This window comes from Setaria italica, chromosome V (assembly GCF_000263155.2).
Source record: "Setaria italica strain Yugu1 chromosome V, Setaria_italica_v2.0, whole genome shotgun sequence".
Classification (NCBI taxonomy): domain Eukaryota; kingdom Viridiplantae; phylum Streptophyta; class Magnoliopsida; order Poales; family Poaceae; genus Setaria; species Setaria italica.
The window spans coordinates 624,697-647,122 of record NC_028454.1 but is presented as its reverse complement, the minus strand read 5'-3'; the positions used below and the strand labels follow the sequence as shown (position 1 = coordinate 647,122).

At 43.1% G+C, this 22,426-nt stretch overlaps 3 protein-coding genes across 4 annotated transcripts; 2 read left to right on the top strand and 1 right to left on the bottom strand.

The window, feature by feature from the left end:
* Positions 1-435: 435 nt before the first annotated feature.
* Positions 436-7,676, top strand: LOC101770844 (transcription factor MYB3R-1). Of its 2 annotated transcripts, none has more exons than XM_004967357.3 (12): positions 436-667; positions 1,533-1,653; positions 1,739-1,793; positions 1,897-1,954; positions 2,503-2,597; positions 2,759-2,862; positions 3,322-3,450; positions 3,749-5,393; positions 5,592-5,776; positions 6,370-6,460; positions 6,795-6,986; positions 7,306-7,676. In XM_004967357.3, exons 2-12 carry the CDS (start codon positions 1,538-1,540, stop codon positions 7,438-7,440), a joined length of 2,805 nt encoding a protein of 934 aa, XP_004967414.1. In that variant the 5' UTR covers positions 436-667; positions 1,533-1,537; the 3' UTR covers positions 7,441-7,676. The 2 variants fall into 2 exon arrangements, with proteins under 2 accessions (XP_004967414.1, XP_022681998.1); XM_022826263.1 differs by having other exon boundaries at positions 436-674.
* A 615-nt stretch (positions 7,677-8,291) lies between these two features.
* On the bottom strand, positions 8,292-11,686 carry LOC101769760 (eukaryotic translation initiation factor 3 subunit L). The gene is made up of 7 exons (XM_004967354.3): positions 11,100-11,686; positions 10,647-10,978; positions 9,654-9,993; positions 9,312-9,460; positions 9,132-9,225; positions 8,759-8,830; positions 8,292-8,646 (listed from the first exon to the last, which is right to left on the bottom strand). The coding sequence occupies exons 1-7, from the start codon at positions 11,628-11,630 to the stop codon at positions 8,602-8,604; spliced, it is 1,563 nt and encodes a 520-aa protein (XP_004967411.1). The 5' UTR covers positions 11,631-11,686; the 3' UTR covers positions 8,292-8,601.
* A 587-nt stretch (positions 11,687-12,273) lies between these two features.
* Positions 12,274-18,337, top strand: LOC101770169 (TOM1-like protein 9). Its single transcript, XM_004967356.4, has 10 exons — positions 12,274-12,751; positions 13,454-13,532; positions 14,002-14,100; positions 14,189-14,302; positions 14,408-14,550; positions 14,930-15,011; positions 15,795-15,880; positions 16,083-16,322; positions 16,599-17,101; positions 17,228-18,337. Exons 1-10 carry the CDS (start codon positions 12,651-12,653, stop codon positions 17,932-17,934), a joined length of 2,154 nt encoding a protein of 717 aa, XP_004967413.1. The 5' UTR covers positions 12,274-12,650; the 3' UTR covers positions 17,935-18,337.
* Positions 18,338-22,426: the final 4,089 nt, after the last annotated feature.

Sequence of the window (22,426 nt, the reverse complement as noted above, 5' to 3'; positions counted from 1 at the left end):
GGTTAGTAGGTTCTACCACAAGGAACGAAAAAAAATAGAAAACCACCAGCATTGATCCTTGCTAAACATGAATTAATCAACAGTAATTTTTAACAAGGTTAAACCACCAATTTTTCCCAATGACATGCTATAAATTTTCGTTTATTCCCTTTTACAGTGGCATAATTACCGTCTTCGGCCAATTTCCAAATTCGAAAACCAGCAGAGGAACCGGTAACGCCCGTTAAATTCACACTTGCCACGCGCCCACCCACCCGTCCCAGCCGGTATCCCACCCGTTGGCATTCAAATATTGCCGACGCGGCAGGCGAGTCAGCGGCACGGACGGCCCCGATGCGGCTGCTTCCGCCGGTAACCATCCCCCACCGTCCATCTCCCACCCCGCACCCCCTTCCCCGTCACTCTCTAGAGAGCACCCACCCCCAACACGTCAAGCGGCAGTAGGGTTGATTCGAAGCATCCTCGCCTTGCCTCCTCCCCAAATTTGAAACCTCCGAGGCGGACGCGACGCGAGACGAAGGCGTCGGTCGAGTGGGCGGCGCCTCCCCCGCTCCGTCGGCTCTCGCGGGCGCGGTTGGAGCGGCCGAGGACGCGCGCGCGGGCGCGGGATTGGATGCGGCGCGGCTCGGTTGCCGGAGGGTGCTCGCTGCTCGCGTCGGTCACGGAGGTACGGGGTGAGATGAGATCTTTCAGCGTTTTCGGTCTTAATCCTAGGATGAAGTCGGTGGATGATTTGGGGAGACTAGGGATTTCCCTGTTCGGGGGCAATCGCGAAATTCATCCTATGATGATTGTGGACTCGTGGGATCTCGCTTGTTTTGTTGTGTATTCTTGGGGAATCCGGTGATGGGAGTATGTCAAGTGAGTGTTTTTTGGTTGTTGTTATGGTTGCCGTGTGAGATGTGGGTGGTGGAGGTGGATTGGGTGGAGAGGCGAGATCTCGCGGCTTAGAGCTCGGCGGACTCGGAGGTTCCTTTTCCCGGAGTCGCGTTTGGTTGAGATTTGGGCGGAATCTGAGTCAAGCACTCGTTTGCCTTACTGTCTCAGTGCTGGCTTGGAGTCATCAGTCCTCTACGATGTATCGGCAAGTGGCCGGCATGAAGGGTGAAAGGCAGTATGCTTCAAGGGAGGGGATGTGTGGGCAGCATGTTATTGAAATGAGAGATAAGGATCTTGTTGCTTGAGGCGATGTGCCTTTGGATTATCATGGCCAAGGCTGTGCCTTTAATTAGTGGTTGCAGTGCTCTTGGGGAGGTGGAGGATTCATCAGCTTGTGGTCATCGTCATCATCTTTGGCCGCGCTTGCACGGAGATAGTAGTTCCAATGCTATTGTGGTGGGCAGAGGATTCGTTAGGTTCTATGGGTGGGTTGCCTGTTGTTGAGATGATGGATTATGTTCATGATGCTTGCGGTGGTTTTGCTTTGGATTTGTTCTTTCTTCTCTAGTGATTATTTGATTTCTGCTGTTATGTTTGTGATAATCCACAATATGATGATAAATTGTTACATTTTAAATGCAACGCTCTTACAGTAATCATGGCAAGTGACAAAGCAAAAGTCGCAAAGAAGGGTGGAGAGGATCCTGGACTTCCGCCAGCTTCTCGTGAAGGGGAAAACAGCCATGAGCCGCAGAGGCAACGATCACTGAATGGGTAAAAGAATCAAAAACTTTTTCTCTAAGCATGAACAGTATGTTGTACTAAATTTACTTGTGGCTATCTGCCTGTTTATCTTTAGGAGGACCACTGGTCCAACCCGGCGTTCTACCAAAGGAAATTGGACACCCGAAGAGGTATGCTGTACAAGCCTCATTGCTGTGACTGTGTGTACAATTTTTTTGCCTTGGTTTATTTACTGAATGTGTAATATTGTACGTGTTTGCTACTAAAATGTAGGATTCTATATTGTCCCGTGCGGTTCAGACATACCAAGGGAAAAACTGGAAAAAGATAGGTACGTTCTATGGATCGATGCTATATGCAGAAGACAAAGTAGTATATTTGCTCAACACATTTTCATTGCAACTCTGTCTTGTATTTTTATTTCTTCATTTGCACTTCTACCAAAGTTCTGTTCTGTGTACGAAATGCATTTTCTACCATGATGCTAATTTCCTGTCCTTATTAGATATGGTTACAGTGCTTTATCGTTAGGGAACATTGTCAATAATTCTTGTCCACAGGAACAGTTTGGCAGTTGCATCGTAGTTATTCAGGAGATGTTATGCACTTCAAAGTTCAAACTGACTGTTTTCACAATGATTCTCAACACTGTGATATGTTGCGATGTTTATCCTACGATAATCTAGAGCAATGGGGCTACATATACCAAGCCGTGTATTTTTCAAATCTCACTTATGTATGTTCATGCAAAAGAGAGCATTGCCTTGCTTTATTAACTTATGCTCTCTACCATTTGTTCTTCTGCTTCTGTCAACAAGAACCCTTTGCTGCCTCTTGCTGTAAGTCTTAGCCTTGACAAAATGTCTTCTATTTTTCCAGCGGAATGTTTTCCAGACAGAACCGACGTACAGTGTTTGCACAGGTGGCAAAAGGTTCTAAATCCTGAATTGGTCAAAGGGCCATGGTCGAAAGAAGTAAGTACCCTAGTTTATTTTATTTTCAATGGCTTTATTTGTAATTACTATTGATGAAGCATTAGCTGACCCAATTTTCTTGGGACAAAAAAGGCTCTGTTCTTATGATCACCGATTCAGTGTGATATATTAACATAAATCTGTTGTCTGTCTGTTTATAGGAAGATGAAATCATAGTTCAGATGGTAAACAAATATGGGCCAAAGAAATGGTCGACCATTGCTCAAGCTTTGCCTGGACGCATAGGAAAGCAATGCCGGGAACGGTATGTCATAGGAAGTTTCTTGTTTACTTCAAGTTTCATTAAGCTTGCATCTAAGAAAAGTTTTTTTCCCTTTGCAACCGTGGTCTATATAACTTCATATTTGATAAATGAACTGCAAAAGTTAGCTCATGGAGTGTTGCTTAGACCTATGATGCTTTTGCACAGTATTATTGGTAGTAGCTGTTTTTTCTATCGACTTTGCAAAGCCAGTAACAGCAGCGCCACAGTAGTAGCATTACTAAACATTAACCTTTTAAAGTCTGTAAAGATGCAGTCTTAATTAGCTATCTCAGCTTTTGACATTGCGAGCATGTCTTGTTGACTCACTGCGATCTAGGCATTATAGAATATGCCTTTGTAAACTCACTTGATTTGGGTATTACAAATATGTATCTGCATAACTTAATTGATGCTGATAACTGTAGTTGCTTTAACAATGTACTACCTTATCTGATTCAGGTGGCACAATCATCTTAACCCAGCCATAAACAAGGAGGCATGGACGCAAGAAGAGGAGATTACTCTCATTCATGCTCATCGGATGTATGGAAATAAATGGGCTGAACTGACAAAATTTCTACCTGGAAGGTAACTATGTATTTTCCTTAGTATCAGCCAAGGAGCTGTTTTATCTCTGATAAATGTCATAGATATGCTCTTTTGTAGCAAGTAAAAATGGTGAACTTTTACATTATGCAAAGAGGACACACTATGATTTGTTTATGCTTTACTGCCATTTTTATAACACAAAGGTGTCCCCTCACTGTCTACAACCAAATATAATTTAGCTATATGTTACTAGTTCAAAAATAACTCTCATTGTTAGGCAATGAACTATTTTAGACTACCAAGATCATTGAATCAGTAAATTCTATTTCCCCTACAGGACGGATAACGCAATTAAAAATCACTGGAACAGTTCGGTAAAGAAAAAAGTTGATTCATACATATCTTCTGGCTTGCTTTCTCAAGTCCCGTGCCTCCCTCTGATCGAATGCCCTTCACAATGCAACTCTTTATCTACTATGAACCTACAAAATAATGGAGATAGTGGTTGCAATGCTCAGAACACTAATTTGGCCTTGAGCTGTGATTTACAAGAAAATATGGATGCCAACAAGAGCGAAGCACAAGACTCTCACTCTTCTATGTGTCAGGGGACATGCTATACTTCCACAGAGGCTGTAGGATCCGCTTTGCCTGATGGGCATCACCATCTTTCTTCGTCTTTTTCTCAAAGATTGGACCTGCAGATGGATGTACATGAAGGGTCAGGTAATTCTATGTTTGTGGATGAACAAACGCTTTGTAGCACATCAAATCAAGAAAACTCTATGGTACCATTTGGTGTTGCACAGGAAATGCCTGTCTCTGTGCTATCAAGTGTTTCTGATGCTGAGCAGAAACTGCATTTAATCTCTGATGCTGACAGTCTGAAATCTGAACTTTGGAAAGACGTGTCCTTGCAAACTCTAATTTCAGGAGATACAGTTGATGCTGCTTCTTCAGGACTAAATCAACTGCCAGATACTTCTAAAACGGACACCAACTTTTTGGCACAGCCATACCCATTACATACATCAAATCCATCCAGTGTGATGGAAACTGTGTATGAACGGAGTACGTTGGTGACAGTGTCTTCCTCTTTTCTGTGTTTAGATAGTTTACCTGGTGTACCTGGAAATAGATCTGAGCCAATGGACATGCTGGATTCTGAAGCAGAGATGATCACATGCTCAAACAATTCTTTTTGTGATGCTGAGCAATCAGCTAAACCAGGCAGCAGTGATGACAGACCTGGGGATTTCACAATGATTGAGAACACTACAAACTGCAGGAGCCAACAGTCCACAGATGCCGAAGAAGCTGTGGCCAGTACAGCAAAAGAACAGTTACCAAAAGACATTGAGACTGTGCCCGATGAAAAGAAGGGTGAGGGAGCTCTATTCTACGAACCTCCTCGGTTCCCAGGTGTGGATGTCCCATTTATCAGTTGCGATCTTGTAACTTCTGCTGATCTGCAAGAATTTAGTCCCCTTGGGATTCGGCAGTGGATGCGGTCAACCATGAATGTCCCCACTCCTTTAAGATTATGGGGATCCCCAACACATGATGAAAGCCCAGATGCGCTAAAGACTGCTGCCGAAAGCTTCCCATGCACACCATCAATAATGAAGAAAAGACACAGAGGTCTATTATCTCCTACTCCAGATAAAAGAATTGAGAAGAAATCTGGGATTGCAAAGGAGATGACAGACATCTCCTATATGATTACAGCCACATGTTCCGTGAATACAACCAAAGATGAAGCAACTGTTACTGAATCGCTTGTGTGTGCTGAGCAATCTTCTTTTAAACATCTAGATAAGAAACTTGAGTTCTCTGATGGTAACAAGGAAAATTCCGATGGAGCACCTGAACAGGCCAGAGATGCACAGAATGCAGGAAACAAACAACTTGTGGATGAAGGAGGGCAACGATGTTCCTCACCAAATGTCGCCAATCCTAATGCTGATCTGCCAGACAATTCAGTAAGTACATTTGAACAAATTCCTTGATGGTACCTAGCCAGTTGTTAGTATCATACTCCTTAGAAGAAAAATACAGCATCAATATAATTTCTGAGTTCCTTCTGCAATGGGGCCTTCATAAATGTACCTTGATGGTATGCCAACTAGCTAAATAACTTTTTCACTTGATTTTCTTCTTACCAATATTGTTTAATGCAGCAACCTGTAGGTATTCTGGTTGAGCATGAGCATAACTGCAATGACCTCATTGCCACTGATCATGGTGCAAAGCCTGAATCTTTGTCATTCTGTAAGGAAGCAGTTAATTCAAAATCAAAGCCTGCGGATCTAGTTGTTGAGAAATCATCACCATGCATCAACGCGGATTATGAATATGTGAACTTGTAAGATACTGCACTGGTCTCACTTGTGTTCCTTGGTTTTAATTATCTGTTCTTTTGTTAGTTAATCACTTCAGGCGTCAGAGTATATGAAAATAACTTGTCGTAGGCTTCACAACAATTGGCAATTAGTGAATGACCATTCCCTCCTTTAGTTGCTAGAAAGCGTCAATCTGATGAAGTTTTACCTTGCACACATTTTAGAGTTGTGATTTGTGAAGTCCCCCTTAACTAAGAAATGGGCCATGAAAAAAGATTAATAAAATAATTATGTTTAGTTTTGTCCATGGATGGAGAACTTCATTTTTTGCAAATAATGACTATTTTATTTAGAAAATCAGAAGACCTGGTGATTGATTTCGTCTGCACTCTGAAACCAAGAAGCATTTGCTGTCAAAAGTTATCATGAGTCATTTAGCTCCTGACCCATGTAATGGAATTATTTCAAACACTAAAGAACACTGCCTTTTGACGATTTCTTCTCTCTGTTTTTTTTCAAACATCATTTGTTTCTAGCTAAAACTTCATTTAAGACAATTGGAAGTCTGAAGAACACTGTGTTTTGGCAATTTGTTCTTATTGTCTGCTTTTGCTAGATTGGCTGATACCCCAGGTGTCAAAAGAGGACTGGAATCTCCTTCAGCATGGAAGTCTCCTTGGTATATAGATATGCACATGAGCTTTCAGGTAAATTCATTATTAATTTCTTTACTTTTATTTTTACAGTTATTTTGTGTCATAAATAGATAAACTTGTTGCAGTCAGTATATAATCTGGTGGACCATGTTACTGATTCTAAGGGCTTGATTGGGTAGGGGGATTTGATCCGTATCTGTAGGGTTTAGTTCAAACTTGAAGTAATTCCTAAAAGTTCCTATGCTTCTTAGTTTCGAATTGTGCAAGAGAAGTATCTTTTGTGATTAATTGCTCACGCTGTCAGCACTTGCAACTAGTGAATACTGCTTCTTCTGTTTGTATGTTTTGGTTAACATCTTTGTTTGTGCCCATATGCTCCTCACAGGGTTTTGTCAGCCCGGCAGACAGAACTTATGACGCGCTAGGGTTAGTGAAGCAGATAAGTAAGCACAGTGCTGCTGCTGCAGTGGAGGCCTGTGAGGTGCTAGCAAGCGGCAGCAGACCCTCTGATGCGGAAAACAAGGAAAATACAGATGACAAGGAGCCAGGGACAAGAAAATCACAGACCAAAATCATGGTGCGCAATCATCAACTGCTTAAATTAGTAATTTGACTTATCATGAAATGATCTCTCTTGGAAACTGTAGCGTAACTGTTTGCCATTTTTTAGTGATTCCATTCGCCTTAAATTAATGTGAATAGCTCACACTACTCATAGTATCATTGTATGTGTAGCCATTTCAAGTCGTAGTGTGGGATCAGTGATTGCAACTATTAGTATGATATTGATTACCCTTAAATTAATGTGCATAATTAGGGAGCAACGCTTGCAACTGTCAATATGGTATTGTTTTATCTTTGAAGATCGAACATTCTAATTCCAGTCAATATTGCAGGCCGAGGCGCGAGTCCTGGATTTCGACGAATATTCCACACCTGCAAGAACAGCAGATAAGAGACTTAGCAGCTGTCTCGGAAGATCTGTTAGCTCACCCATTCTTTCCTCCCCCAACCTGAGAAGTTTTCGATAGGTAGACTTGTGAGAGATACACCAGATATGTTCCAATAATACATTAGCTGTATGTACATGCATGTTCCTAGAGCTCATTGTTCTCATTCGTTACTGTGTATTGCCACCGTTATTTAAGCGTACAGTGTCAGCCCAGAAACTAGCTTCCAAAAGGCGGCAGTATCAGTGGACTGTTAAAACCTTGTATCATTCAATTGTAATTTACTATTGGTTAATAGTAGTAGTTTACATCGGAGACGTTTCTTGGCACTTTCTTCTGCACATCACACATGCTTCCAGGCCAAGGCCAAGCTAAACCGGTCTGGTATACTTTGTGTGCGTGTGCTTTTGCGAATTGGTCTACTTACATTCAGTCATTTAATTTTGTTTTGCATACCGGGAGGTCAAAAATACATCCATGTCACTTTTGTATCATACTGAGTTGTAAATTCTGAAAAACATAATATGTGACCTATATTCAAGAGAGTACTTGTGTGTTTCAGAAGATTTTTATTTTATATTCCCTCCATTTCAAATTACAAGTGGTCTTAGCTTTGTCTAAGTCAACTTTCTCTAGTTTTCAGCAGATCGACCATGAAATTAGAGCACCAGCGTTTCATATGCAAATTTGGCTGGAAGTATTTTTTTTGACGTATTGATCTGATCGAAACCTAGTGGATCAAACATTACTAATTTTTATGCACTGCCCACGCTCGCTCTGTACAGCATCAGAATCCGACGAGTAACGAGTCAAAGATGCATCCTATGGGAACGCAATTGCTCGCATTGACATCAAGTCAGGGTTTCAGCACGGAGTCATTTTACAAACAGATGCAGGCGAAACACAAATTGGACTTGTATGTTAGTCCAAGCTAGGAGAAGATTTTCTTTATAGCTTCTCAATAACAAAGTAATCGACAGCGAGACCATTCTTGCATGTTGATATGCCCATCCAGGCAAATAGCAGACCCATATAAGTATCCCAATTCAACTAATTGAGCCTGAACGAGTTGCAAAGTAGAATTCAGCAAAAAAGAAAATTACAAAATGATCGGGTCTCAACTAAGTCACATGGAGTACAAAAGGCACAAACATAACTCGCTAATACCAGCCACCATAAATGCCTCTTCCTATATTAGCAAAAAGGAAGCAGTGACATTTTCCTCCATGATCACTACCAGGCTCAGTCAAGCTGTACTTTCTCCAATTCACCCATCATTTCCTCAAACTGTGGATGTAGAAATCAGATTAGATGTCAGCAAAAACTAAAACATACAGAAATGGAAACAGAGGGGCCAGTCCGCTACAGGATTAATTTGACAAACTGGGATAGGCCATACCTTCAAAATTTGTCTCAAAAAGTAATCACCATGACTCTTTGTAGGTTTGGACTCCACAACATGAATAATATCCTGCACCATTGAAAACAATGTACAAGTAATTAGCCATACAAACTAGTGCAGTATCATGTGCGGCACATGTGCCGAGGTTTGTAATAGGTGCAAGCAAATGAGATTCTAAGATTGTGCACAAACGAGTTACATCACAAAAGGTGACAGCAGCTCAATGTTGCTCAACTAATTAGTCACTTGGTGCAGATTTAATCACCAAAGAAAAAAAACTGATTTAGTACTACAACGTTAGACTTCTGAAGAGAAAATGTCCACATATTAACAAGTGACTCGGATAAAGGCAAACATTATAAAGCATTACCTCAACAATGTAGAAATCAAAGTCTGCACTGGATACTATCTTTCCATCACTGTCAACTGCATGCATTTTGTGCTTGTATGTCATCAGGATTGACCTGTCCAAACATTTGAGCCAGTTCATCACACACAAACCACCAAAAAGAATCAGTAAACTGAAGTGTAGATTACTGATCATACAGACTTTAGTGTTGCCTCATCCACTTCCATGTATTGGGCAAGTTTGCCAATGGTTATTGTTGAATATAGTTTCAGATAACTCCGGATCCCGGAAAGCAACTGCTGCTGCTTTACTTCATAGAGGAATAACTTCAACTGAAGACGATATGCATCCTGTCAAAGACAACAACAAAACCTATTAGTGCCATCAGGTAAGCTAGAAATGAAGTCTGACAAAAGCCAGGTCAGAGCATAAAAAAGAATAGGTACTAACATTTATTGTGTGGCAACGCCCTAAAAGGCTAAAACTAAAATATACTCACGAGGCAAGAATTACAGTAATACCATTTTGACCAGGAAACTGTACCTGATTATAGTTTGTAAGCGGCTGATCCAGAACTGGTGGTGATGGAGTAATGAACTTGGGGCAAGCATACGAGAATAGTTCATCATAGGCAGCATATGCTTCATCATCATACCTCTGCATCTTTGTCATCTTGTCATTATACTTTTCTTTCAGCTGGCTGCTAACATTTTCATCTATAAGCTTGTTCTGTGGGCACAACGACAGGCAAATTGCCAACAATGCATACATCTGCTCATTTTTCTTCAGTATCTGATCATACTGAGGGGACTTCTGGTGGTACTGCTTGTACTTGAGGATATATAGCAGAATTTTGTTGAATTCACGTGTCGCATCAACATACCTAGAATTATCAAGAAACATGATATATTAGCTAAGAGAATTAACAACTAGACAATTCCATGACAGAGGAGATCCAAAAGGAACGCATATTTTGGCTTCCCAATCCAAGGAGATCCAAAAGGAACGCATATTTTGGCTTCCCAATCCAAGAATAAGTGTTGAAATCTTGGATGCAGTTAAATAAAATGATTCAAATGTGCTACCTAGCTGGGCAATTTTAGCTAACCATAAAGCACTTGGCATTGCTTAGCTAGCTAAGGCACAAGAACAAAATTAGCTGATGATGATATTCCTAAGAACAGCATACAAGACTGCATAAAGACTTGCATGATATTTCAACTATTTGCAACCTAATGATATGCAGCAAACCCCTGGTGTTAATGTGAACAACACATAAGAAATGAATTTGGTAAGGCTCATCTGATGGGACAAGTGAATGCTTCAACCAAAAAAATATGTTCAAGAGAGATATCTAACCATCCCTCAGTACACCTACCAATTTGTATTTAACATAAAATTGAAGTTAGACCAAAATAAACAAACCAGTAGGCTCCGCATTTGGACAAAGGATGGCTTGTAATATGTCTAACTCAGTGCACTCAGTTTACAAGTACCTATGGATCAACAATGGTGAGGCAAGTAGGCTTTGTGTACCTGCGCATCATAAGGTTTGCGAAGCCATAGTGATAGATGGTGGAGATGTGGCTCCCAATGACAATGGTGTAGACCCCTTGCTGGTTGAGGTCAATGGGTGCGAGGCACTTGAGCCCAGTGTGGTAATCCCCAAGGAGGCAGTGTATCCTGAGCAGCCCAATCATGCTGTAGTAGCCGAGCACCTTGAGCACATTGCTCCCACCCTCGTAGTCGTAGCCGTCGGTGGCGGTGAACTGCTCCAGGCCCTCCTTCTCCCTCTCAAGGATCTGCGTGATCATGGACTTCTCGACCAGCGCCTGGAGGTAGTTGAGGACGCCATACACATTCCAAGCCTGCACATTTCATTTCATCTCAGTAAGATAAATTATTCCCTAACCACGCATTCATCTGCCAGGGGCAAGATAAGAAAAGTGTACAACTGACAAACGGAATTGCAAGGAAGAAGGAAGTGACCTTGTCGAACTGCTTGAGCTGCTGCAGCTCGTCCTCGGTCTTGTTCTTGAGCTTGGCGCGGTACTGGCAGAAGCTCTGGAACTGGTATACGAACTCGTCGACCATGTCCCAGAGCCACTGGTTGGGCAGCTGCATGTTGACCACGCCGTGCAGGACGACGCTGAAGAGGTCGCAGTAGTTGGTCCACGACTCGGCGCGGTGGGCCGCCGTGAGCGGTGAGAGGCGCGCGTGTGCGTGGCGGTACCAGAGCTCCCTGTAGAGGAGGAGGAAGACGTGGTCGCCGTCGCAGTAGGGCGCGACGGCCTCCGCGGAGGGCCAGGGCGCGTCGCGGAAGAGGCGGTCGGAGAGGCGCTGGAAGCCGCCCTCGTACATCTGGTGGATCTCGTAGACGTTCTTGTCGCGGATGTGGCGGTAGAGGTGCACGACGAAGGTCTTGACGGAGTCCGGGACGTAGTTGGGGTCGTAGGCGTCCGGCGCGTGCTGCGGCGGCGCCGGCGCCAGGCCGTCCTCCCGGTCGTAGGGGGCCGCCATGGTGTGGGAGGGGAGGACGGGAGGAGGGGTTAGGGTTCGGGGGGGGCGCGGCGGCGGCGGCGCGGGGAGGGGAGGGGAGGGGAGGGATGGAGGAGAGGAGGGGAGGGGGCGTTGGGTTTTCCTTTGTTTGTGATGGGGTTTTGCGGGCTGCCGGGTCCGAGTGGCCGCGTGGGCCGTAATGAGATTTGGCGGACTGGGCCCATTTTGCTGGGGTTTGGGTTTGGTTGGGTAGGCGCGTGTGTATTTTTTTTTGGCCCGCGTCGTGATGTTGCCGTTGCCGTTGCCGTCTTGCGTGGGCGGTTGGTTGGCGCGCTGTCTGTCTCTGCGTGTGTGACGGGGCTGACGGCACGGCGTTGGCGCGAACGGCTGGCAACGCTCGATCTTGTTCTGCAACGTCGTCAGGATCTTTTTTTTTTATCTCTGACAGGCACAATGGTACGCAGGCGTAAAGCTTTGACCCTTTGGGACTGAAAAAAAAATGGAGGAGGAAGATGAAGAAGGTTCCATGGAGCTCCACCATAAAGCAAGAAGGCAGCAGGCTGGACAGCGGCCACATTCATCCAGTGATCCAACGAACCATCCAACAATAAAGCATGTGCGTCTCCTTTCTCATCAGCAGCAGCATTTGTTAGGTTGGCCAGCGCTGGCATAAGGGATAGGAGCACCTTCTCCTCCTTTGCCTTCTCCGGCAGCGGGCACCCACGCGCGTGCACTGTACAGCTAGCTGGCTAATTCCGCGCAGGGGAGGAAGGAAAGAGAGAGAGAGAGAGAAAAAAACAGAGCGAGGTAAAAAAAGGAGGGGGGGCGGGCGGGCCGCCCCGCCCATCACCACGAAAGGAACGCGCCCAATCTGGTCCTGCTGCTGCTGCTGCTGCGGTGCGCGGTGCGGTGGTGGTTCCCGGCAGCCTCCAGCCAGGCAGCCGTTACCCGCCGCCGGCCCCGATCCGCCACCGCCACCGCCACCTTCGGAGCCAGCCAGGGCCGCCCGCCCCGCCCGGGTGAGCGCGCTCCTCACCACCCATGGCGGGCTCCATGGTGGACCGGGCCACCAGCGACATGCTCATCGGCCCGGACTGGGCTAAGAACATGGAGATCTGCGACATCTGCAACCGCGACCCCGGGTACCGCCACCTCTCATCTCCCCCGATCCCTGCCCAGATTCCGCCTGCTGCGCCCAAGGATTCGGTGTTTCCCCGTCAGATTCGGGGCGCCCATGCCGGGGCTCCGTGATGGAATGTGATTTTATGCCGTGGAACGGCGTCATTCCGGAAATGGTGGGAGTCTAATTTAATTTGAGCGGGGATGAGGAGGCCAGACTGCTGGGTGCTTCGGTTATTGGGATGCAATAGGGCCATCTGCCTGCCAGGATCGTGGGTCGCGAGGGCCGAATCTGGTTCCTACGATCAGTTACCGCTCTGCTTGGTTTGGTTCCCCCAAGTTAGAGCAACTTTCTCATGTAGTCATCGTTCGTTGAAATGATAATTAGGCAATTTGCCGAGTCCTTCATGCTTCATCATTATGTGAGGTGACAAAATGGCATTCTACTGTTCTAAAGGAGAGAGGGATGGTCTTTGCATCCTATGTAGTCGCTTTAATTCTGCGGGACTGTTTTAGACATTGCCCCCTTTTATCCCTCATGTATTCGCAAAAAAAACATGAACCACGACATCAAATAGTCTATTTCACTCGAGCGAAGAATCTGACATGTATGATTGTTGCTTGCATACATGTACATTTTATTCTCGCTAAAAGGATACATTTGATTTATTTTTCCAGTCGTTTGGTTATCAGTTAATGATCCTTCATACCCTTTTATATAATAGGCAATCAAAGGATGTTGTCAAGGCGCTAAAAAAACGAATTGGGCACAAAAATCCAAAAGTTCAACTCCTTGCACTGACTGTAAGTCTGTCTTCACCTTGTCATCTACTCCAAAGTGCAGTGGGCTATTGGTAACTGTCATTTTAGGATTTTTGTCTTTCTATGTTGCTTCTGTAAAACCAAACCCCTGGGCCCTGGTCCTCGCCCAGTTTATGTTTACATCGTTTGTCCTATGTTTCATGGGTTATCGAGTTACTCTCATGTAATCATACCCATGTATCCTGCAACACCATCAGCATACTTAAGCATCTTGCTACCTGGTTGCACTATTTATTCTAGCCTTCAATCCCTGATAATTTTATTCCTATTTGTTTTCTTGTGCAATCCACCAATAAATCACCAACACCCAATTCTTTTGTTTGGTTCAAGCTCAAGAACTATGGTTTGTGGAGATCCAAGATATGTAGATGTAGCTGGTGCAGGACTACTTTTGCAGGATGTGCTGCGAAATATTTTCATTATCTTTCTCATAATATTTCTGTATTTTCAGCTGTTGGAAACTGTTATCAAGAACTGTGGTGATATACTCCACATGCATGTTGCTGAGAGAGATATATTACATGAGATGGTGAAGATAGTCAAGAAGAAGGTTCAGGATGCTTCGAGTTTGTAAAACCATGATAATTATTGTAACGATCCACTTAACTTACTGATTGCATTTTCTTCTCATGTTACAGTCTGATCCTCGTGTTAAAGAGAAGGTATTGGTGCTAATAGATACATGGCAAGAAACTTTGGGGGGGCCACGTGCAAGATATCCGCAATACTATGCGGCATACCATGAGTTGGTGGTATGCTTTTGAAGTCCTATTATTTATCAGTTAAAAGTTTTCAGTTAGCTCAATTGGTTTGTGGTATATTTAACACAATTATGATCATCTATTTCTGCCTTGCAGCGAGCTGGAGCTGAATTCCCCAAGAGATCCGAGAAACCTGCGCCTTTGTTTAATGGACAGTCTCAAGTAGCAAGGAATATGCGTAGTCCTGATCAACAAGATGAAGCTGAATCTTCTGCTGCCAATGACTTTCCTGCTTTGAGGTGTGCTCTTTTACTTTTCATTTTCATTTTCTGCACCTGTAGGTACTATTTCACTATATCCAGATAATCTTCTTGGCATAATCTGATCGCGAGTCATTATAACTATTTTCCCCCTCTCATAGTGTGTCTAGTGGAGATCTTGACATCTTGAGAACATGCATATTTGTGTGTATGCCAAACTCGGTATTTGTGTGTGTGGCTGGACAGAAATTAGCGCGCGCACATATTCCAGAGGCATACACACAATTAGTGACTTCGGGATACAGCATGAGCAAAGCAGTACATTTTCAATGGCATACAAATTTCCATAAGAATAATGCATCCTGTTCTTTTCATGAATGCATTTTTATTTATACTGAATTAATGCTTATATTTTCAGCATGTCAGAGATTCAGAATGCTCGCGGTATCATGGATGTACTAGCAGAGATGCTGAATGCTTTAGACCCAGGAAACAGAGAGGTACTAAGTACCCTTAGCACGTGTCTTTTTTTTTATGGAAGCTTGCCGCATAGAAAATTGACATCTAGATTTCTCTGTTCACTTCAGCTGGCTGCAGCTGCAGCTGCAGCAGCCCAGCACTGTAGCTGCTGCTAATTGGGACACTGGCTGTGGGCCAGCTGCAGCAGCAGCAGCTGCAGCGCAGCTGCAGCCAGCTGTGCCGAACACAACCGAGCATGCCATTATAATTTATTGATTCTCTTAATATAATGATGGCATACATAAAAGAATTTTCCATCTTGTTTTGTTTTGAGAAATACGTGCCGACCAATTTAAGTTTTAGAAATGACCTTGTTGTAACTTATAACATGCTGTACTGTGGAACATACTTTAGCAATTTTATGTATTGGATCTCACTTGAAATACTGAAGCACAGGGTGTATATGGTAATGTGGTAAGGGCTGGTACTGAAGCATGCAAACTAATTGTTAGCATGTCTACCTCCAGTTTTATGACTAGGAGCACGTTGGCACTCCTGCACTTTAGCTAATCAGTTTTACCCATTTAGATTGGACTAAAATAGAAGTAGGAATATTTGCTAGATGTAAAGTGTTCCTCAAGTGGTGGTATGAATGAAAATTCCCTGTAGAAGTAAAGCAGTGATTTCTAGTTGAAAATGCAATTACTTGGTTTGCTTCCATTATTTATGCCATACTCAAGCAATAATGCCTCAGCTATATTCCTATTAACCTCCTCTTGATTTGTTAAGGTTTATTGATTATACTTTTCACATGCTATTCACAGGGACTAAGGCAGGAGGTAATTGTGGAGCTTGTGGATCAGTGTCGCAATTACAAGCAGAGAGTGGTGCAGCTAGTTAATACTTCCACGTGAGTGGACTTTTCTCTGAATTTACAGTATATCTTGTGGCAGTGAATGAGACCCCTAAAACTGTCAGTGATTTCTTGGCCCAACTAACGAGCAATATCATGTGTATATAGCTTTACACTGCAGATATTGCCGATATTAGAATGTGCATACACCAGACAACAGCTGTGCTTATACTAGAATGTTGTTTGCCAAATTCTGCAGGGACGAGGAACTCATGTCACAGGGGCTTGCACTGAATGATGATTTGCAACGTGTTCTTGCTAAGCATGATGCAATAGCAGCAGGCATTGCAGTTCGAGTGGAGAAAAAACCAAAGTCTCTGCAAACACTTGTTGATACTGAGGACTCTGCAAACCAGGATGCTAACAAAGACAAAGAAAAAGGACTCATAGATATTGAGGATCCCACAAGCCAAGATTCCAAAAACGAGCCAAATCAAAGGTTTGCTCCTATCACTTTTGCATATTCTTAAACCTTCATAATGTTTACAATGATGTTACTCATGCATGTGTGATTTTGTGCATAAATGCTGAAAACAAGAAAGTAGTGTTGGATTGTTTTTTGATTCAGTGACAACCATAGCTAGGCATTCTATGTTCTGAACTAATGATGCTATTTAGTATAGACAAATTCCATAGTTTCTTTTTCTTGCTATTTTATTAGGTGTTCCATATTACTGTCTAATTACTACCCTCTCTTTGCATTGTCTTGTAACAGTACAAGTGACCAATCTCCTTTTGAGCAATTAGCGCTTCCAGCGCCACCGGTGTCAAATGGCACAGCAACCTCTGCACCAAAATCCGATCCTGGCATTGATCTTCTCAGCTGGGATGATACCCCTACTACAGCAGAAAATCCGCTTGCACTTGTTCCAGTCACTGATCCTCTTGCTGACTCTACTCCATCAAATCAAAATGCGCTAGCAATTGTTGATGCATTTTCGCAAAACAACACTGCTAACAGCAACGCTCAACCAGCTGACCCCTTTGGTCTCAATTCAAGCTCCACTATTCCAGGATCGCAGCCATACGGTACTCCAGCCCAGCATGCTTTACAGCCACAACAGCCTCAGCAGGCGGCAGCGCTCTATCCAAATGGGGGTACTGTGAACCCTGGGACATCTTATGATCAGGCATCCCAGTTTAATAACATGAGTTCTGGTTGGAATGGTCAAGTTGCCAGTCCCCTGGCACCCCCACCACAGCAAGCACAGAACTATGGTATGGCAAGTCATGTAGACCTTTACTCTCTCTTTTTTTTTTCTGTATCACATCTGTCCCTCCCTGTACTCTATTCATCTTCTGTTCTGTCCGAAGAAAATGTGAGTATCGCATCCAATTTTGTAGATGATCAAAGCGGATCCCTTCCACCACCTCCTTGGGAAGCTCAGTCAGCAGCAAGCAATGAATTGCCAAATGGTCATCTGGGAGGAGGTATGCAGCCTCTTCCGACTCTGCCAGCAGGCGGCATGCAGCAGCCACTGCAACCACAGATCAACCACATGGGAGTCCCACAAACCCAGCCAATGTACAACCAACCAGGAGTCGTCCTGCCTCAAGCGATGCAACCTGGCCATGCTGCCGTAGCACAGATGCAGCCAGGCTTCGGGAACCAGCAGTTTGGTTCGCTACTGCCAGCACCCATGCCAGGCATGCAATTCCCCGGCATGCAAACTCCACAAATGTATGGTGGATCGCAGGCAGCCATGATGTACCCACAACAGATGCCTGGGGCACAGTATGGAGCAATGCCTCAACAGCAGCCCATGTATGGTGGCCGGTTGGCGGGTTACATGCAGCATCCAGCTGTGGCTGCTGCACATTACTACAACCAGGGGACGCCGGCAACGTATGGGTACCCTGGTGCGAACGACCTGTCCCAGAGGATGTATGGCCTCTCAGTGCAGGACAACTCGTACATGGGCATGAGCTCGTCCTACCAGACGGCACCCTCCCCTGCACCCTCCACGGGGCAACCTATGCGGCCAACGAAGCCTGAAGACAAGCTTTTTGGTGACCTCCTTAGCATTGCCAAGACGAAGAAAGCTTCATGAGATGATGAGCAGGTCTAATATATTGTCTCCCCTATTTTTGCGATTTTTCATGTTGTTTGATCTTACACTTGTAACATTATTTGAATGTATAAGCTTTTGGGGTTTTCTTTTTCACGCTGTGATCCTATTGATTCCATTGGATTCGTCATACCGTGTGCACGTACTGATCACGCCCAGAGGAAACGCTGGTAAATGATGATTCAATAAAGAGGTGTGCAGTACGTACCTGTTCTTTTTGTTTTGTTTTGTTTTGTTGATATAATAGTCCTGTGAGGGATATTGTATATTATATTTTCTCTGATGTATGTTTCGGGTAGCACATTTTCAAATAGATAGAAGTAAAAATGTAACCTCATGAATGATGTACGAATTAGCATTGTTTATTTTCTTGATATGGCTATTTTATTCTGTGTCTTGTGATGTATGTTTGTCATTAACGAGGTTTCTATTGTAACTTTGCCTTTCATACAAGTTTATAGGCGTGAGTGTAGTTGGTGGGTGTATTTGTGAGCGTCTACATGCGTTTGTATTGTGTGTACGTGTATATGTGGCCATATATGCGAGTAGCAGGGTAACTGCACATGGCTGTGGGTGAAGTTTCACGCTGGTGGGTGCACGAAGGCGCACTAGCACGGTGGATCGGTGACAGTGACTGTCTCCGATCGGGGAGTAAAGTTTTAGATCGGGTCACATCAGATTTTTTATGCTAATTAGAGTATTAAATGTAGGTTAATGATAAAAATAATTGCATAAACGAGGGTTAATTGGCGAGAATCGAATCCATTAAGCCTAATTAGTTCATGATTAGCACATGTGATGCTATAGTAAATATGTGCTAATTATGAATTAATTAGGCTTAATAGATTCGTCTCACGAATTAATCCTCGTTTATGCAATTATTTTTATTATTAGTCTATGTTTAATACTCCTAATTAGCATACAAATATCCAATGTGACCCGAGCTAAACTCTAGTCTAAGGATCCAAATACCTCCCGTGCAGTACTGTCCATGAGTCGGGCAAGCACATGGCACTTTTTTTTCCCCTTCTCGAGGATTAATGTGTGTTCTGTATTGAGAATTTTAAATGGTATAGCATGTGATGCTATAGAGTAGGAGTATGTTTGAAATGTATTCACACTTGATATTTTTTTTAGGTCACGTGTGATAAAATGTCTAGCTTCGGACATTACTCAAATCCTTTTGACCCAGAAAGTCAACAGCCGTGGTTAGGAAATTTGATAGGGCTAGCTGACTGGAAAATTGCCAGTCGGATGTGAGTTGAACCGTTACGTGTAGCAAGGTTCATAGAAATAGAGAAAGTAGTATACTAATATAATCCTTTCCCTTTTTTGTAATAAAGGCATGCGCATATTATTTCAAGATATAAACCTCTTATATCTTTTCAACAGTTCTACGTTTTGGAAAATTAAATTGAACCGAATAATGTAAAAGTCGATCGAGGCTTAAAAAAAAATGAAGAGTAGTAGTACGTATGCACGTACGTGGGTACGTACAACACCGCCACGACGCAGGAGGCAGAGCCAGCTGTTGGTGCTCGGCTGCTGCGTGGGAATGAGAGAGAGAGCAAGCTGTCACGCACACGTACGGCCCCCCGCGGCGCTGCCCTAGTGCCATGCACGCACGGCGCGGCGCTCGATCAATATGGATCGGTCGGCAGCACGGCCACCTTTTTTTGTTTTTGTTTTTTTTTGCGACCGCGACTTCCAAACATCCAAAAGTTAATTTCCTCAAGGAAACAAGGAGGAGCTAACTATATATCTCTAGAGTTACTGAGCTGGATAAGTCAATGGGATTGCATGCACGCGTTTGCTTCTAGTATTTCATTTGACGTACATATACTCGAGACGATCGTGACTAGGTATCTACTCTCTCTATCCTAAATTATTAATTGTTATAGATTTTATAGATTCATACATTTTTACTGTACATCTAGACATAATACATATCTAGGATAAAATGTATAAATCTAGACGAGCTAAGGAGAGCCACGCCTCCAGCCCTAGCCAATTGAGCTATACTCAAAAGGACTGAGCTAGGATAGAGAGATTAGAGGGCAGCTAAGTTAATGAATGGACAAAATGTTAGAACATGTATTTAGTTTATTCTCATTTTGAAAGATCTTAAAAGAAACAAATGGTTGGGTGGGGTGCGGGGAGCAACGTTGCACTGCTCCCTCATTCAAAATGCATATTGTTTTTTAATGTATATTCTCCCAGTTTATTTTTTAAAAAAAATGACTGTCAATACATAAAAACTTGCATAAATTGACAATTTAGGAATAATTGTTACCGGATTCACCATAACAAGTATTTTCGAAACATTTATTTAATATCTTTCCTTTTTAATAGGATATTTCCGGTAAAAATCCTTGGTCAAATTTCACATTGTAGATCATATCGTATGAACTATACAATGTATTTTAAGTATTTATGAGGACTTGTACACCACCATTGCTGGTGTATGAACTATACACACCCGCATTGAATTATATATGACGAAAAGAAATGAATGAAACCCGCCCTTGCATTGGACACGTCGACCTAGCTAAATGGAAATGTTGTATCCTTAATTATTGCTGGTGTCAGCTGGCTGGCATGCATGCATAGTGCTTCTATCTAGGTATCTATATATAATAAACCTAGGGTTTACTCCCCCAAACTAACGGTGCTGCTTTTTTTTCCTCCCTGATTTCTTGTGGTTTAATTCTCACAGCTAGCATATTCATCAATGTTTTAAATAGCCGGCTATAGCCTCTGCTATCTTCCACTATAGCTGATTGAGGAGGGTACCGCTATTTGCTCCTATGTACAATTTAGCCGCTATTTGCCGCTATAGCTTCATTTAGCCAGCTATTAGCTATTTTTAGGTCGAACGCTATTTGCCTTAGCCCGCTATTTAAAATACTGATATTCATTCCGTATGTGCCTGCCTCCAAATTTCCAGTTTATTTGCTATCGGTCGGAGATCAGATTTAGTACTTATCAGATGCAACATGGATCGAATCTGTGTCATACATGCTAACATCCATGCAGTAGTGTATATAGATTACAATGCGTGTAAGATAAAATCCGATCATCCATCGGTATGAACCTGCAACTAGCTAACAAGTTTTTCATCTCATCCGTTCGATCATGTATAGCTAGTAGCATATGATATATTCCAGTTTTGCACAAGTTAAAGAATCCTCAAATTGACTCGGCAATAACAAAATTAACGTTGTGGTTAATTACTTAATTACGCTCCGGTAATAAAACTAAAAGACCGCTTATAATGTATTTTTTACGAGATGAGAATATTACAGCGAGAAAGGGGGAAAATGGAAACAGCTTAGTGCATACCTAGCTTGATTCGCAAAATCGATATTTCATACACTAGTTATACATACTTTATACTCGACGACACAAGCTTCATTGTTAGCATCTGCTATACATACGTGTGTATTCTTTTGGGTATACTACATTTTTTTCTCTCGGAAAGCTTGGCTATACTACATGAGAACCGATCGATGTACTCGATCATGTTCACTTTTCTTCCCTGACATCTATTGGCTAGATTCCCATGTCAAGTACACAGACTGAAAAGTGAACACACACACTCTCTGCATGCCTGGCCATGGACCAAACAAAAACCAATACCCATCACCTGCTGCCTCGCTCAGAGCAGAGACGTCGTCATGCGGCTGCCGGCCGGCTGCAGATATAGCGTTTATTTGCTGCTCCCTCCCTCTTTCCCAAATTTCTATTCATTTTGTCTTTTCTAGGTAAATAACTTTTATTATATATCTAAACATAATATATACATCTAGGTGCATAGGAAAAGCTATGTCGTATTTAGAAATACCAAAACGAATAGTAATTTGGAACGGAGAGTACTTAATTTGATGATTCGCGCGCTTAATTGCATAGCCTGCATAGATGATTAAGCGTGTGCGTACCCCATGATACCGCCCTTGACCATATTAGTTCATATCATGACGTCAAATCACTATGCCTTCCTACAACTTGTCCCGTGGACTCTAAATTATTAGCCAGTTCTTGCTGGCAGCTCTGGCCATAGGATCAAGATCCGATAACCCGTGTCTCTTTTTTTTTCCCGCTCTCTCTCAAAACATGGTATCCCTGGCATTTATTTTGTCATCCTTTATTTGCTGCCTAGCACTAGCACTGACGACCTAGCTAGGAAAAAAATAAATAATTGCATATGTAAATCTTTCTATATTTCTTTTTTTGGCTTGACACTAATATTTGGATCCACGAATAACTCCAGCTAATGAGATCTGAGAACCCTATTTTATTTTTCCACAGTCTCATGATCTCATCGATGGGACGTAGCAGTAAATTGATTCCTAGCTTAGGTTTTCCACCGAGGAGACATGCATGGCACCTAAACACAAGTCCTCGAAAAACATGAGTAGCAAAAAGTAGCATGAATTAATGTCATCCAGCTCCGGTGGGGCTATACGTATACCAG